We start from the raw sequence: 18,269 nt of genomic DNA on the forward strand, positions 1-18,269 counted from the left end.
TCAATTTCTAATCTAAAAACTAGAAGAAACATGATGAAGGCTTGAAAGTTTTCAAAGTTATAACTGCACTTGGAACTAGGAAGTGAAGAAAACTGGGAAAGTTGTACTGATAAAGCTAAATATGTTTAAACAGGTGCAAAAACACTGGTGCTGGAGCCAGTGGATGGACTGAGGAACATGGGCTATGTACTTGGGTTTAGGATAAAGTTGTAAAGACTTTCTGGTTCACACCTGCCAGGTGGATCCTGCCTTCTGAGCCAGTGGTAGCTGCACGTGCGTGTGTCTGTATATATATGAGGAATTGGAAAAGGTTGAGAAGGGCCCTAAAAATTATTAGGGGTATAGAACAGCTTCCATTTGAGGAGAGTAGTAAGACTGGGACTTTTCAGCTTGGGAAAAGAGGCAACTAAGTGGGGATATCACAGGTCTGTAAAATCATGAGTGGTATAGAGAAAGTAAATAAGGAAGTGTTTACTCCTTCTCATAATACAAGAACAAGGGGCCGCCAAATGAAATTAATAGGTAACAGGTTTAAAACACAGTATTTCATGCAATGAACTGTCAACCTCTGGAACACCTTGCCAGAGGGTGTTGTGAAAGCCAATACTATAACAGGGTTCAAAAGGGAGCTAGATAGATTCATGGAAGATATGTCCATCAATGGCTATTAGCCAGGATGGGCAGGAATAGTGTCCCTAGCCTCTGTTTGCCAGAAGCTGTGATTGGGTGACAGGGCATGGAACACTTGATAACCTGTCCATTCCCTTTGAGGCACCTGCCATTGGCCACTGTCAGAGGACAGGATACTGGACTTGATGGACCTTTGGTCTGGCCCAGTATGGCAGTTACGTTCACTTACAGGAGAGAACTTTAACAGGGCTTCTAAAAATAAAACCAGCCCAGCATCTGTCTCTTCAGTCTCTGCTTGATTTTGTGCTGATAGCAGCATTTCTGGCATATAAGCCTTCCTTCCCATACGAGCGTTGTAGTGAGACTGTAACCACTGGTTATCAATAAAGGAGATTATGTATGTCAAGTATCAGGGGGTAGCAGTGTTAGTCTGTATCCACAAAACCAACAAGGAGTCCAGTGGCACCTTAAACAGATTTATTTGGGCATAAGACAAAAGCTTATGCCCAAATAAATTTTAGTCTTTAAGGTGCCACTGGACTCCTTGTTGGTTTTTGTGGATACAGGCTGTGTCAAAGATTCCTGAAGAGAAATTTGACTTGCATAATTCTAAGTCGGTATGTATTGACCAAGCACATGTTCCGTCTTAAAAACAGAGCAGAATGCTTTCCTGTTTTCCTTCATTTCATGGGAGCAGATTTAATGGCTGGTAGCTTCAACAGCCTGGCCTGTATCAGCTTTGCTGCAGTTGATGTGTGTTCTGTTCTCATGCTAGGAATCGAGCTTTGTAGCCAGCTTGTTAAAGGCTGTGGAATCCAGGGTTGCACAGTGAAAATGACTCCTTTGCCATTCCAGGGGTCAGGACTGCAGGAATTGTATTTTCCTGCCCCTGTTTTAAACCTTCCCTGCAAGACTCATCAATGATAACTTTTGTGTGCCTGTGCAGGGGACTTACCCAGACACCCACAGGAGCACAGCTCTTGGCTGCATTGGCACTTCAGTTGGATGAGTGGGGCAGGTGTCCCCAACCCAATAGCACAGCACAAAGTGTGGCATCTTGCTCCTGGGTCAGCAGAGGCTTGAGAATGTAGTGCTAACACTCTGGGATGGTGCCAGGGAGTACATTGCTCTCCCTTCCCTCTTCTAGAGGGTCACCATGAGGCAGGGCTTCTGGGAGGACAGGAAAAGACCAACACTTAGTTATGCTTTTCCTCCCTAAAGTCAGGCTAATGCTCAGCTTACTTTGGCTGTCATTCCAGTTAATAGCTGCTGACTGGAGTGATGGGCAGGGGACTAGCTCACAGTGCTGTCATGTTGCTCTGCAGTGGCTAAAGAGCATGAGTACCAACCTCAGGGCAGACTTAAGAACCAGCATGCAAGCACCAAATTGGCTGTGAGTTCTAGACATACATTTCACCAACCACTTACCAGGCATCAACTCCTCAGGTGCTATCAGCCTTAACATGGAGTCAGACAGTCCTGTTGGGTACCCCAATCTGTCTCACCACCTAGGTGGGCCTATCTTTGCAATGGTCCCTTACACCATGAATCACAACAAGTCAGGTTACTGCAAGTCCCAAAGGGCAAGTCACTTACCCCAGGTCAGTTGAACCTTAAATCTCTCACCATACACTACACTGGTAGCCAATCCTATAACAAACTATAGGTTTATTAAATAGGAAAAGAAAATGAGTTGCTTAAAACAGCAGTTCTCAAACTTTGGCGAGTGTGGACCACTCAAATTGCTGAGACCCTCAGCAGATTACTTAATCTTTCCAAATGTTTTTTGTACCATTAGCTAACTATTATAAAGCACTTTGGATGAATGTGCTATATAAAAAACCTTAATGATTAACATTTTTGTTCTACAAATAAAAGCGCACAACTCATATTTAATATCGGTAGTCTTACCTTTCTAATGCAATGATGTGCCCTCTCCCCCTGAGCTGAGGAAAGTTGCATGGCTCCACTAATTAGGTAGGTGGCCCTTCATTCTCTTATGTGGCTGCCCAGGCGTGCACCTTAGAGGGAACTACATGCAGACCACTTGAATGGAGGTCACAGACCAGAGTATGTGAACCTCTGGCTTGAAAGGTTAAAGCAAGTGTAAACAGACAAATGAGTTAAAATCTTCAGTTTCAAAAGGTACTAAAAACTTCAGTAATAAGCAAGCTTTGTGTGCTCTTAAGGCTAACCCAGGCTCATCACTGGCATTCTCTTGCTTATGCCTAGAAAACCTTGCCCCCAGAGTCTAAGCAATAATGGTATAGTTCCTCCTTGGTAAGGGTTTTTGTTCCTTTCCTCCCTCTGACTTTGAGCTGCAAACTACGTCAATTGGACAAATTCGCTTGCAAGTCTCCTGTGTGAGACCTCTAATGTTCCACTCATCTGTTGATGGGCCTTCCTAGTTGGACAAGACATAATGCCTTTTGTAGGAGGCCAGCATTTCATGCTAGTTAATGCCTCTCTGCTGTCTGATTTACAGTTAGAGGCTTACAATGCAAATGTTTGAACATTACCTTACAATACAATGTTATAAATGCAATTAATATATGCAGCATTTCACAAGCATTCCATAAAGTCTAAACACATTCATATAATTCTAATACCTATTTTAACAGGTGAGCCAGACTGGTTCCAGCTCAGTATTTCAGTATTCAGCTGAGACATGGGGACCTTGGCAGGAGCTAGCACCTGGTCTGCCAGGATCACAAGTGCTCCTTCCCCACTTCCCTCTAAGTGAAATCATTCCTGTAGACTTCATGGTACCTCTCAAAAGCAGGTGTTGTCACCACTTTTTTTTTTTGCAAGAGGGTCGCTTTCTAACTAACCCCACTGCTCTGATTGCTGAGTTGGGCCATAGTACCTGGAATTGCTGTGTCCAGAGCTCCATACCTAATAGTGAAAATCAAGTGAGGTTCTCCTTCCCCAGCAGCTAGGGGGAGGCTTAGGCAGGGTCTGACTCAATGCAGTATGTTAAATGCTAACCGTGATCAACAAGAATTTGCTGTTAATGTGGGCAAGGATGGTTGTGGTTAATGTTAGTGGGGCATGGCTAGCCCTGGGGGCACCACTACAGACAAGGCATGTGAGCTTTGCTGCACCCCAAAATGTCCCAGGTTTCTTTTCCTGCCCCTCTAGCAAGTAAGAGTGTCCAGCCACTGTAGGTGCTTCTACACAATCTCTTCAGAAGAAACAAGTGTTTATACAAGTACCATCTAGACTGGTGGGTCAGACTGACCACTGTGTGTGTCGTCCACTATCAAAGCTATGAAGAAAGTGCTACCTCCCATAACTTAAAATCCACCTATGGGCAACCCCCACCCCCAGACTATGCAGTGCAGACAAACTGCAGAAGGGCAACTGTGTTCAAGATGGTGTGTTTGGAAATCCTATATTGGCTCAAATGTACCTGTACCCTGGATATGCCAAATTCCAGGGCCTTGTCAACCCAGAGCTAGGTGGCCTCTTGCACATCAGTACTGAAAGGGTTCTCAGTAGCTGTTGTGATCTGATCATAGGACTGGAAGACCAGAACTGAGTCCCATATCCCAGTTATGCTGCTGACTTGTGCAGCCCCAGGCAAGACACTGCTTGACTAAGTTGTCTTTTACAGAACAGGTAAGACTTGAGGAGGGGTGTTCTGATTTCACTGGTCATTCTTTATACTAACAAAAGCTTGCTCACCCATGCTCTTGACCCTCTTCCTTTGACACAAAGGAACTATACTGAGATGTGGCTCTAAGTGTAGAGACCTAAAGGTAAAAGTAACCCAAGTATTGAACTTAAAACCAAACTATGGCTGTAAAAATCATACCTTGTTCAAAGTAGGCCAGCTAACATCTGATTAGCATGGCAAGGCACTAACACTTTTCACTTTCTGCCTAGAAGGAAGATATTGGGAGGACCACCAAAGACTGCTGGGATAGCCCTGATGCACCTGCTCTCTCTACTTGCAGCAATGCAGATATCTTCCGCAGAATAAATGCCATGCTGGATAACTCTCTGGATTTCAGTGGAGTCTGCACAACACCCATCACAAAAGGAAGACGTGACCTTTTGCCAGGTGACTTGGCTGGTTTGTGCTCTTATGAGCACAGAGCAATGTCAGATGGTTGCAATACAGGGATTCCATAGCTGGATGTAATATGTAAACCTGTCTTGCTTGGTATTTTTTAATGTCTCTCTTTTAAGAGTACTAACAAGTGGGGAGCATAATAAAGATGTTTTGTGAAGGAAACCACTGCAGATCTGTGTGCAGCCCTGTGATGCATACGAGCCTGAGTCTTTCAGCAGCTTCTTTCTACTTGTTTCTACCATAGAAATATCAAAAAGGGTCAAGTCTCTTTTCCTGCTGGAGGGCTGGTCAGGGTCTTCATTCTGGTTTACACACAAACTTGCACTGAAACAACTAAACTGTCACCTTTTGCAGTGGTGCTAATCTGCTTGGTGCAAGACTTATTTTGGATTGTGTCCTACTTTGATGTTTAAACACTTTCTTAGGCCTCATCTTTGTGTACAGCAGAGCAGCTGCACCACTGCAACCCTTCAGTGAAGACACTACTACATTGACACAGCTTCTCCCATTGGTGTAGTTAATCAATCTCCACAAGAGGTGGTAGCTGTGTCAATAGGAGAAGCTCACCTGTCAGCATAGTGCGATCTACTTGGGGGTTAGGTCAGTAACTACCTCACTCAGGGGTGTGGATTTTTCCTGAGTGATTTAATTATACCGATATAGGTCTGTAGTGTAGATCTGGCCTTAGGCCTGGTCTTTAGTAAAATTTTGCCAATATAGCTATACTAGGAAAATGCTCCTAGTGAAGACTCGGCTTATGCTTGCAAGCTGCAAAGAGGAGTCCATCTGTTCATCCAGCCTGCTGCTAGTAAACCTCTCCTGGGCCCTTTCAGTCAGTGGATCCAAGTCTTCTATTTCAGGAAGAGTGGGTATGGTTATGGATGTATCCTACTCTCCAGTCAGTGTGGAGCACAGCTGCCATAGGATTGTGTACGCTAGGAAACTAACTGGGCAGCTTTTGTTTAATAGGCATGTCTGTTACTCAGTCACATTTGAGTTCCAGATTATCCTTGTGGAGAGTCTTCATGACACATACAAGGGCAAACTATGAGACTTTGGCATAAGTTTGCCTTGATCGATATGCTGGTCTTAAAATATCAAACTTCGTTTGTGACTGAAGACTGCCATTCCAAGCACTATGTAATTACAATAGGTATGCAGTCTTGTTCTGTCTTGCACAGTATGTTGTGCTCTTCGCTGGCTTCGCTTTTCAAAGTGGTTCTTGGATTGGCAAAAGCCATAACACTAGCTGAAAGAGAAAATAAAAATATTTAAGGGGTCTCTCTAAAACCAGCTGACACAATCTGTCAAGATCAGATCTCATTCTCTGCAACAGGAGGCTAAAATCCTTGTTCCTTGAAATAAGGGTGCAGCTCACTTAAGTACAGAGGATGAAAACATTGCAGGACTGGTGTGGGGATTAAAAACCCAATAAATTAAAAACATGACTAATCAGTAGCATCAAGAAGATTTATAGAGTGCAGCTTCCTAAGGTTTCTGCAGGAGGCCATCTTGGATATGGTGGGGCCAAAACATCAGAGGGCCACAAGACCCAAGCTATCACCACTTAAGTCAGTTTTTATTGATGGTGTAGCCCCTTCACAAGCATGGGCAGCTTCAGTTACATCTCTCCTCTTGGCAAAGGGGAAGATGCTTTTGCTGAAGGAGCCCTGCCTTATCTAGTTAGAACACTTGCTCTCAGTGCACCAGGAGTTTCCATATTTTGGAAAATGCAGAGTCCTGTATCAGTGAGTATATTGCATGGGGACAGGGCATTAGGTGGGGTCTAATCAGTATCTGTTAATGATACTTCCTTAAGCTAGAAAATTTAACCACATTAATGTACAATTAATCACTAGTCAAGAATGCCAAAGCTCATGTTGTCCATGTGATTCTAATTCTGCCCCTCTGCAGTTGCAGTAGGATCAAGATCACTTACTGTTTCTTGTAGAATGTAGTCCTAGCTGCTTTGTCCAAACTCTTAAGGACTGAACAAGGCAGGATCCTGCAGGAACTGTTCCTCACTCACTATGCAGTCCTATAGTGTAGTTGTATAACTAAATGCTGTATCATAATTCACATGAATAAAGGGCAGGATTATGGTTCTGCATGCATTCTCAAGTATGGCATTTCCTCACCTGAGAGCTTAACTGTGCAACTGTAAGTTAATGTAGCTTTAATAGTACTACAGTTTTTATCTAACTTAAACTCCTGGAAAACAGTTAGGAAAAGGACTTAAGCCATAGGGGAATCATTCATGCTTTAATTTCAGTTGCCAGTTATCTCCATTGACTTCCTCAGCTCATCCTGGATTTTGTTTGTGCTTCAGTTTTAGTTTAAGATGCCCCTTTCAGCATGTGTAAAAGGATTACTCAATGTAGAATAAAGATTTGTAGAGGCTTGGACCCTTTTCACTAATACTTAAATAATTGTCTAGTGCAATTGAGGAAGTGCACAAATGCATGTAAAGATCCTTCACTTCAAGAGTGGGAAGATGTGCAGACACAGGAAAGGGAACAACGCTATAAGCTTGGTGGTCCTTCTGCAGATAAAGCTTTAAGCTTTCAATTGACTGGTGTAGTTTATATGGCTGGAGAGTCATTTAGACTCAAGAAGTTGTTTGACATGGAAGAAAAACTAATACCAGTGGGACTGAATGCTCCATACTAAGCCTAACAGTATGTTAGCCTTTTAAAAGGTCACTATTTTCTTTGTGGTTGTCTTAACACTGGTTAAGATTAAACAGCTGAGTCTTATGGGGTTGTCCCTAGTAATGTTTCATAGATTTAATGAATGAATTGCTCCAGAAGTTGCCCAAAGCTCAGCTTCACTAACAATCCAGGTTACTCAGATGTCAATACAGCATTATATTGGTTGCTGGTAACACTCTAGCTGTAGAACCTGTCTGGCAGCCTCTAACACTGCACTTGCAAGTATAACACTCCTGAACGTTTGCCTTTTAGTTTGCAGCCTGTGCTTAGTCTCAAAGGTGGCATTTTTGGAAATATAATGGCATTGGGGGACCTGTGTGCTAGGAGACAGTCCCTTCTCCAAAGAGCTTTAAGTCTAAACAGCTGAGATTAAGGATTGGAGCAGAAGTATTTATCCTCACTCTACAGATGGGGAATTGAGGCATTGAGATGAAGTGACTTGTCAAAGGCAGAGCCAGGAATTTAACCAGATCTCCTGAATTCCAGTCAGTGTCATACCCACAAGACCATTCCCCTGAGCATAAGGAGAATGCCTTAAGCCACTCTTGTTTTGGGGGGAGAAGAAAGTACACTTCCCACTATCTCAAATTAAACCCCAGTTCTGAGGGTCTGGAATTTGTAATGGGGCATAGTGCTAGTCCTTAAGGCAGAGGAGTCAGATGCCTACCCCACAAGAATTGTTGATCCAGCCCATAAGGGTCATTCTGCAGGATCCAAGCTTTCATTTTAAGGTGGTTCCAGCAGTCACAAGTTAAAAGCTTTTTAAAAACACCACAGATCAACTAGCATGATCACAACTCATACCATTCCCCACCTTGTTCAGTCTGCAACCACAGGGAAATATTCAACTAAAATGCCAGGTAGAATAGATTTCTTCACTTGCACCTTTGAGTTTGGGCTCCTGAATACTTCTCCAGCATGTTGGTCAGAAGCAGTGCCCCAAAATACAGAACTATCTTGAAGCCTTAACCATAGTTCTGCAGGGTATAACATGGATATCCTAGTTCAGGCACAGGTGAGATTCGACAATTGAAGATAACTTGTGACTAAACCTGTGACTGGGCCAACATCAGGAAAGCTGAGAATTGTTACACTTGCATGGGAGGAGATGCATAGCATCTCAGATGTCAGACTTTAAAGGGTGACTTTCTGTGTGGACTCAGTAGCTGTTTCCAGCAACTCAATAAAGTGGGTCTCCATCAAATCTGACTCATCAGTGATTGGAAGCAGATCCCCCTCAACCCTGGGTCATGTAGTAATAGTCTTAAGGCTTGTCTAAAAGTGTGGGAGTAACTTCTAAAGTAAACATGTTGCATATTAAAAGATCTGTGTGGATGCTGCTGGTGTGCACTAAAGGTTCCCTAGTGCGCTTTAATGTATTACCTGCAGTGTGCACTAACTGGTTCTACACCGACCAATTAATGCATGACATGTTGGTGCAATTTAAAAATCATACCCCTGGTGTAGGCAGGCACTGAGATGATAGCCTCTTCTCCACCAGCTGAGCTGGTAATGTTAGCCTTCTAGTATGTTTGCATTGTATAGTGCTCTTGCAGCAGCTGTTAGCTGGAATTGCTCCTCTTGCTGGTGCAGACTTTAGGTTCTCCTGCAGTGGTTTCCTGCACGCTGCTATAGTAGGGAGTTCTAGCTCTGTCAGTGAAATGGATTTGTGTATGATCTAGGCAAGTATGTCCTGTGGAGTCTAACTCCTACTTCCTCCTGCTGCAGAGGCCAGGAACAAAGAATGTCTTTCCCCTCTGTGGTTCTTGAAATTGTCATTAATCATTGGCCTTTCAAAGTTTTCAGTTAATCACAAACAAGGTAAACTCCCCCACTGGCTCTGAAGCAGTTAATACACCATTAAATGTCAAGTTTTGGCACTACTCAGAGTATGTCTACCCAGTAAAGAGAACCCCATGGCTGCCCTGTGCCAGCCGACTCAGGCTTGGGCTGCAGGGCTATTTCATTGCTGTGTAGACTTCCAGGCCAAGGGACTCCTGCCCCCAAAGGGTCCCAGAGCCAGGGCTCCAGCCCAAGCCTGGACATCTACAAGCAATGAAGCAGCCCCACAGCCAGAGCTGCACTGGCCAGCTGTGGGGTTTTTTGCTGTGTAGACATGACATACCCTCAGATTATGGGAAAAGCAACACTTAACTGAAAGCCTTCAGGGTTTCTTGCCTGTTCCCTGGCTGCAGTGGGCAGAAAGACCCACTAGCTATAAACAATAGATCTCAAAGATTCCATTTTCTTTAAGGGCTTGTCTACAGTTCATGGGAAACTGGGGTGTGAATCCACCCCACACTAGCCTGCTACAGGCTGTCCATGAGGACCCTGCTGCATTTGTTAATGTGCTTTGACTTAGTCCCATTTCAGTGAGGACTTGATTTAAAGTGAGTTAATGAACTGTTAATGTGTCAGGAGGGTCCATGCAGTGGCTGACTAGTGCAGGATGGATTCATACTGCAGCTTGCCACAAACTAATTGTGTAGACAAGCCCTTAGTGTGGTAAATGTGAATTCTCAAAGACCTTAGACACTAACAGCCTTAACTCCAGTTCAGTTTCATTATGGGCAGAAACCCTTTAGCAAGTGAATTCTCATTCAGTGGCCTAAAATCTTCCACCTAATGCCAACCATGAGGAGGTAAAGAAATGTACGCTCAGAGCTAGACCCATAAAGGGATTTAGGTGCCTGGGTCCAAAATTCAGATACTCAAAACCCCTGCCCAGCTGCCATCTAACCCTGCAGATGCTTAGTCCCCTGGCATCTAAACTGCCGCTGGACATGCATACAGCCCCCTCAGTCCTGGTACTTAGCTGTGAAGTGGGTGTGGGTCTCCTGAAGGCATGCCTGCTGCCTCATGCCTCTCTCAAAACACTGCCATCCAATGAGGTGGCTCTGATAATTCTTAACCCAGTGGCTAGAGCGCTCAGTCAGGATGTGAGGCCTGGTTCACTTTCCTCCTCAGCGTGATGGGGAGCAGGGGCTTGGACCGGGGTCTGACTTATTCTCTCTAGTAGAATGCATGGCTGAATCAGAGCAGAGGGAGATGCCCACTCCTAGGCCTGGTCATCACTAGAAAATCAGGGAGATGGATTACCTGTGTCAGCAGGAGACTTACTCCTGGTAACATAGGTCCTGTCTACAGTGAAGCACTACAGTGGTACAAACCTGAAGGCACCTGACTTCCTCTGGAGGGTGGGGTTAGGCCACCCCCATTTCCTATTGGCTAGCTTAGGTTGCTCTGCACTCAGCTTGCTGGCTTCTGTGAACTCTGTTCTTAGGTGCAAGTGCGCTCATGCAGTTTCTAGGGAGCCTAAAGCCAAACTTGAGGCTGTGGATTTTGCTAGGTGGCAGGGTGTTGGGCATTGCAATGTGGCATCTAAGGACCAACATGGATCTAAACCACAGGGTCTTACAAAGACCCTGAAACTTCTTACCTTCTGTGAAATGAGGGGCCTTGTAATGGAGGGTTAGCTAAAGATGCATCCTGTACCTTTGGATTTGAATGTTCACTTGACTTCTGTACTTTATGGGGTCACTTGGCTTGAAAGCTAAACTTGGCAGGGATGCAGGAGTGCACTTTGCTAGACTGCGCTGAGTGTGGAGGCAGCAGCTGAGGTTTGTCTAACTGATCTGAGTAACTGGTGGGTGCAGGTGGAGACAGATTTATACAACTTAAAGGAACAAAAAAGGTCTTTCCTACCTCAGGTCTTAATTACCTAAATCTTACTAGAAGGCTGCATACTGGAAAGCTAGGGAGGTAGTGTTCTCAAGCGGATTCTGGAAATTGTATTATCTAGCATCTTCCTGCATGACCTGTACCTATCTTCTGCAAAGCTGGGACCCTCTTAAAAGTAAAGCATGTTTGTGTCATGCTAATTGTCCATTCACCCATAGTGAATGGATGCAGGAAAGCTGTAGATGACCTGAATTGCCAGGCTTAAAAATAAATTTGGAGTGTCTCAGGCCTTTCTCATTATAGCAAGGAGGACATGAACTCATTCCTTCCTCTGCAGGTCACCTTAAGATGCCATTGGAAATGTTAATTACTGGCAGCCTTTCTGCTGAAAATGTCTTGTGGTCTGTAGGGTGTTTAGTTTGGGCCAGTATGACATGAACTAGCAGAGTCTGACTTGAATGTGCTCTCTAATGTTGTGGTTCTCAGCCTGGGGTATGCAGAGGTCTTCCAGTAGGTACATCAACTCATCTAGATATTTGCCTAGTTTTACAATAGGCTACATAAAAAGCACCAGCAAAGTCAGTACAAACTAAAATTTCATACAGACAATGACTTGTTTATAATTGTACTCTTCAGTATAAAGTCAGTTGGAATATAAATATGGTAAATGAGATAGTAAGCCTTTCAGTAATAGTGTGCTGTGACACATCTGTATTTTTGTCTGACTTTTGTAAGCAAGTAGTTTAAGTGAAACTTGGGGACACACAAGACAAATGAGACTCCTGAAAGGGGTACAGTATTCTGGAAAGGATGATCACTGCTCTAATGCATATTGCCCTCTTTCCTTCTATTAAATTTGGAGGTCAGGACAAGTTAGTCACTGTAGTGGTTTTTAAAGTGCAAGTCATCAGTAGAAAGATGGTTCCCACAGACTTGGGCTATGGCACTCCCATAAACAGCATATGTAGAAATGTTGCATGATGAGAGCTGAGTTATGGTTGCTGTGGGAACTAACTGAATTGCCTGGAAAAAGTGTCTTTAATACAGCATCATGACTAAGTTTAAAGACTGTCAGGCCTCATCTGAAACAAGCTGCACCTCTAACTATACTACTAGAGCTAAAGTAGTTCCACACCCTAGTGTGGCTATAGGTAGAACATAAGTGTTTATCTTTGGTGTAGCTTATGCCTGTGCAGGAAGGGGAATAAGTTGTACCAGTATTGCATGCAAAAACTACATGAGAAGATCATGCAGCTTGCAAAGGCAAGCACTCAAAAGTTAGGAAATGCCAGTTTGCCTCTGCAACTTCAGCTCAATCCCCTTATGCATATGCCTCATGATAGTCCTCAGCACAGTCACAGGTCACATTTCAGTCAGTGCACAGAATGGATAGTGCTCAGTGAAGGAGTAGCTATGTACTTTGTTCTCACTGTTCAGCGTAATCCTAGGCCTCATACTGCATGCTAGTCAAACCCTGCTCTAAAGACAGAATTATTTCCTCATGGGCTCTTTTGTGAAGCCTCATACTGAGATGAGAACCACAGATGTTCCTGTGAGTTGAGTGGTGGGATCCCTATTGCCCATGTTAAGGTCAGAAGTACCTACTGATCCAGGGTGCCCAATTTGAGACCCCTACAAGCTGATTTTGTTTCAGAATCCTTAGCATTATATAGCACTTAATTATGTTCACAGCACAGCTCCCATTTGAATTAATTTGCCAGCCAAGAGTGGTCAGTGCATGTGTAAATCAAACCAAAGGTTTTAAATTGGGCATCCAGAAAATGAGGAACACTTAGTGACCCCCTGTGAAGTTTTAAGTGACATGCCCAGCTTTACATAGGAATTCTGTGGATGAGGCAGGGATAGAAATGAATTCCTCAGGAGCATTTAACTGCCTTAATCATGAGACCCTCTGTCACAGGTCAGGCCCATGGTTGTGCCTGCACACCCTTGGGGCTGTGTAGCCAGTCTGTCACTGTCAGGATGGGTTGCCACCTCAGGGGGCAGTGGCCAGGATGGGGGACCCAGGCCCTCCCTCTCCACCAGGTCCCAACCCATGGCCCTCTTGGTGGCAGGGATCTGGCCAAAACACACCAAGCTAGCCTCCTGTTGTCTGTTAACTCTCTGGGTTATTTCCTACCCGCTTCTCTGCATCTCATGGCTTCCTAGTTCCCTCGGTTCCTTCTCCCTCAGTTGTGTCCAGTGCCTGGGGGGTTGAGGGTTGCTGTCAGCTGGCTGGCCTCCACATTGTGGGGTGCCCACAGCCCTTCAGAGGGGCCAGCAGCACACCACGTTCCCCTACAGTGGTCTGCCCAGACTGAGCCAGGCTGCTCCCTCTTATACTGGGTTTGCTCTCTGAGCATGCCCAGTAGGTCCATGAGGGCATGGCTTCCTCAGCCCATAGTGAGGGGTTAACCCCTTCAGTCCCAGTGTGGGGCATGCATGCCCTGTCACACCCTCCTTTCTGCCTCACTCACTACTCACCTCCCAACTTCCTTGACTAAACAGGCAGGGATTCTACAGGCTCCTTCACTAACAGCCTTGACCTGTCCCCACAGCACCTGGACTCCATGCAGTAAATGAGGCAGGGTCCTGTCAAAAATGGTCTAATGTGATGAGACTGTTGTAATACATACATGAATTAAGGCTGCACCTGAATTCTGGCATTTCTGAACTCCTGAGTGCTTGACTTGGCAGTGTTCTCAGGTAGCTTTTGTGACCTGGACTGGATTCAGTTAATTGTTTAAACTCAAATTTTGTCTTATTGACACCCTATGGGTCCCAAGCTGGGTTGGAACCTTTGGATCCATGTACAGACCTCTGCCAGTTGAGGGAACAGAGTAACTGACAGCAATAGTGCCATCCTCTGCATGGAGCAGCACTAGAGGTAGAAGGGTCACCTTGCCAGGTATTTGTTGGCAGCAGAGGAATGCTGAGACTTGGGAACTTTGGTTCCATTCCAGGTCCTGGGGGGGAAATGGGCTCTTCTGCCCATTCCCTCCAGTTGACCCCTTTGTGCCCATACCCCTTTTACTGGTATGAGTTTTTTCCCCACCCCAGTTTAGTCCCAGCCCTATTCTTCCCACTTAGTCACCACTTATCAGGCTTTCAATCCCAGTCTGCTTGCCCAGTAAGCTTGTCTCACTGCTCCAAACTACCCCACTCCTAGTCTCCTGGCCCAGCCAGTTCCTAGTCCTTCCATGTGCCCTACCTCTGTTCCCAGTCCCTGCCCACCCCACATTCCCATCCTCACTAACTCCTAGTTTCCCTCAGTTTTCTCATCTGATCTGTCCCCAATTCCCCTGGCTCCTTGTCCCAGTCTCCCCCATCTGATCTCTGTTCCCCCTGCCTTGAATCAAATGACTGCCTGGATATCAGCTGAGGGTAACTGAGGGGCTTCTTGCTCTCTGTTCCAGTGGCCAGCCCTGCCCTGGCCCAGAGCAGCCATTACAGGGAGAGCCTTCACCCCCTGGCCAGTGCCATGTGCTTGGTCAGCACTAGGAGCTGAGAGACTGGAGCATGTGCAGGATGGAATCTTGTTTATCAAATCCCTGAAGCCTCTTCTCAGCATGTGCAAACAGTTTTGAAAGGTTTGTCATATAAGTGGATCTACAGATGGATGGCAGCAGCAGCCTTTGGATCAGGGATGTGCCTTTTGCCAACTTCCAGGTCCCTGCTCCAAAGCATGGGGATGCTAGAGCATTTCAAAGAAATCTCCTGTTTTTTCCATGGTAAAGTTCTGCTTTTTTCCCTAGCCTCGCTATTGGAAACGGGTGAATGCTTAGGCTGATCTTTGGGGAAATTTCTGTGGAGGCTGACACATGGCACAGAAAACTTCAGCCCAAAAGGTTACAATTTGCCAAAGTTACAGATAACTGAGAATGGCCTCATTAAGGTTGCACCAAACTTCCCATTATAGGCAGGGCTACTAGCCCTGCCAGTAATATGCACCTTTACACCATTGTGTCTACACTAGAGGCTGTACTAGTCTGACAATCAGTTTTTTAAAAAGTCTACAGTGTTTGTAGGCCTTAGTCATGAGGGTGGTGAGGACAGAGTGCAGAGTGCCAGCAGGTGTGGCTGCAGCATTACCATGTCCTATTCTCTCTGACCTGCAGGTCCCAGACATCCCAGTGATCATCATACTGTATGTGTTAGGAAACTTTGGGGTTCCCAATCTGAGGGTTAGGTAGGGTCCATCTTCTGCTGTAGCATAAACCTGGTTCTACCTTAGGGTATTTGACCGGTGTCAGCATCTGGAGCTGTGCTAGGCATGTAGACCAGTAAATCACTTGGGATTCTGCTGTGGGGCCAAAGGGAGGTCAGAGCTGAGTGCCAGACTGGTAGTGATGCCTGGGGTAGCTATAATTACACGTGACAAATGTGGCAAGCAGGAGTCACTGCAGCACCCTGCTGAAGAGTGAGGGGGTGGGGTGTTCATTGGATGGCAGCAATGGTGGGGGGTATGGGGGCAGCATGGAGGAGACTGTCCTTCTGCTTGGGAGCTGGCTTACAAATGCCCTGAGTGACTCACCTTTTGGTTAAGGTAGCTGAGCATCTTGTGGCTTAATCAGCCCCCAGATCCTGCATCAAACTGGCATTCTCATGCTAAACTGTCTGTCTGCCTTTCTCTCTAGCATGCTGGCACAGACACCTAAACTAAGGCAGGAATCCAGCATCTTTAATAGCTCTGGCTGGAGGACACCCCCCCATGGGGGGCAGTGGGGTGGGGAGGGATAGAAGGTCAGTGAGCCATGAAAATTCCTGTCTAAATGTGAACTGGGAATTCTGCTCTGCCTGGCCAAGTTTTTCCTAGTGTGACATGTAGGCTCAGACTGGTCTGCAATATAATGCACTTCTCTTCCTATTGCTGAGGATTTTTTTGAAGGTTATCCATATTATTGAATAGTAAACAATGCAGAGTCAGGGAGGCTCAATGGCCAAGTTGAAGCAAATAGATTATGCTAGCAGAATTGTGAAGCTTTGCGTTGGGTGGCTGAATCGGGTCTGGAGCCTGTCCAGGACTAAAGTGTTTTTGGGTTTGTGGGTGGAGGGGGAGGGGCAGGGACAGGAGAGCTGGATAGCACTAAACTAGTGGGTCAGAGCTGTTGCTGCTGCTGAGGATTGCTGTCTCGAGCCTCTTTTCCACTGTGCTGTAGCTCACAGCTTATTTGTGCTGGCTGCCTCCCTTGATTTACTGTAGCTGTGCCTTTTCCTTTCTGCATGCTGTCTCGTCTTTCAAGGGAATCTATCCTCTATACCTTTATTTTGTAATAAATGATGCGGTTATGTTGCATGCCTGAGTGACGTCACTGTTAGCACAGTAAGCATCAGCAGCCTGATCACATGCTGGCCCAGTCAGTAATGCAGACAGGATAGGAAGGTGGAGGGGGGGCAGAGGGAGGGAGGGGGCTGGTTCCTGGACATATGGCAGTCTTCCCCTTTGGGGTGAAGTTGTTAGTCTCAGTGGCTTCATCATAGGGCAGGATCTGGCTTGAAGCTTTGGAAAACTCCTCCTAAAAATTTCTGAACTCTTCAGCGTGTGTTTGTTCCACCTGAGCAGACTTCCAAGACTCTGAAGGAGCAGTGGCAAGCAGGATGCTTTTCCCCAACTCTGCTCAAGAGTCTCCCCGTGGGCTCCCAGACACAAACGACCTGTGCCTTGGCCTGCAGTCTCTCAACCTGACTGGGTGGGACAGACCATGGAGCACCCAGGACTCGGATACTGCAGCACAGACCAGCACACAGTCTGGTGAGTTGCTTTCTGCTGACACACAGCAACAGTTGTTGATTATTTGCTTTTTTTAAAATGTGAAGCTATTGCCCAGAAAAGTGACTGTTACAGGAGCAGGTTGACTGGTTGAAGGATTTCTTTTAGCCTTATAAATGCTCTGAGTGTAATGGGGTGGTGAGTTCAGGGGGACAGAATAAGGGGAGGTTTTGGTTCTTAGTGTTCTGCAACTATTCCAGTCTTGGCTGGAAAAACAGGAAACTTAACTTACAAATACCCAAGCTTCTCCTGATCCTGTGATGTCTGGGGAGGGATTAATGTGCTGATGGGCAAGAGGCTTTATTAAAAAAAAAATCTGCTCATACCTTCCTTCCAAGTAGGTTAGGGTATATTTGGAGATTGAGCTAAACACCTACACTGCAGTGTGGAAGTGGCGTTAAACTCACTCCACTCCAGATAAATCGACTGGCAAATTGCTACCTGGGCAAAATAGGGTGTGCCGGCAGAAAGCTGTCTCTGTACAGGGAGGGGGCTGCATGCTTGCAGAAGGACCCCCTGCCTGGCAGCAAATGCTGCTGTAGCACACAAGCTTAGGCTCTTGCACTCACTGGGTCTGCTGCACACTCTGCATATGGGGTGTGGTAGGGGTGCAGACTGAGCTCCAAGTACCAAACTCAACCAGAAGGTTCCCAGCTCTGTAAAAGGGCTAGGAGGGACTCTCTCCATTTTCAAACTAAAACAAAGCAGCATGTTCTGGGGAATGGCGCTTGGTCTGTAAGTGTTAGTCTCTCCCCAATAGCAGAGTGAGGGCATGGCAGCAAAGTATTGGCTTCTTGTTTTGCCCTTCCAAATGCTGTTCACCCTGGCTTTCAGCTGGGGTCTAGCTCAGCATCAGCAGAATGGAGTGCTCTAGATCTGAGCACTGTTCTAGAAGCCTGGTATTCTCTATAGAAACTGAAGTGAAGAGCAATGCTGTACCCCTCAGTTTTCTAGACCAGGATTTAGTGGCATCCTTGTGGTGTGGTCAAGTAGGGTGCAAGAGGGGAATAGGGACTCATCTTTCAGGTCCTTATAATAAAGATCTGGAAAGAACAATCTCACAGATGGTGTTACATTCACTGAAGTATCAGTCCATGGAAATATCTCCTGCTTCAGCAGAGTTTGCACAAGTTCAGCCTGGTTGCTACAGAAACTCCTCCTTTTTATAGAAGCAACCTGCTGGTTTGTTAAAAGGCTAGTGCATATTTGTGCATTGATGGGGGTGACCTAGAAGGCCCCAGACATGTTGCAGGTGCTGATAGGAATGTGGGTTGCAGTGTCTTGCACTCTTCATATGGGTGGCCATTCTGGGGTAGTTCTGGAGGAGTGTAAGTGACCACTGCTACCTTCCCTGAGCAGGATGTAAAGTGTTGCAGGCTGTTCTGCTCACAAGCTTCAT

General features: G+C 45.8%; 1 protein-coding gene across 12 annotated transcripts in view; it reads left to right on the forward strand.

Annotated features, from left to right (window-relative positions):
- CPEB1 (cytoplasmic polyadenylation element binding protein 1) overlaps positions 1 to 18,269 on the forward strand; it is a 78,254-nt gene that overhangs the window by 12,962 nt on the left and 47,023 nt on the right. For 4 of the 12 annotated variants that reach the window (XM_043523988.1, XM_043523986.1, XM_037911524.2 and 1 more), the window contains exons 2-3: positions 4,519 to 4,696; positions 16,664 to 16,852. In XM_043523988.1, the coding sequence (XP_043379923.1) occupies positions 4,519 to 4,696; positions 16,664 to 16,852 (367 nt within the window). Of the gene's footprint in view, positions 1 to 4,231; positions 4,252 to 4,518; positions 4,697 to 16,663; positions 16,853 to 18,269 lie in introns of those variants that run through there. The other 8 variants (XM_043523989.1, XM_043523987.1, XM_043523985.1 and 5 more) reach the window with 4 other exon arrangements.

The sequence above is a fragment of the Chelonia mydas genome, chromosome 10, assembly GCF_015237465.2.
Source record: "Chelonia mydas isolate rCheMyd1 chromosome 10, rCheMyd1.pri.v2, whole genome shotgun sequence".
In the NCBI taxonomy this organism is placed as follows: Eukaryota; Metazoa; Chordata; order Testudines; family Cheloniidae; genus Chelonia; species Chelonia mydas.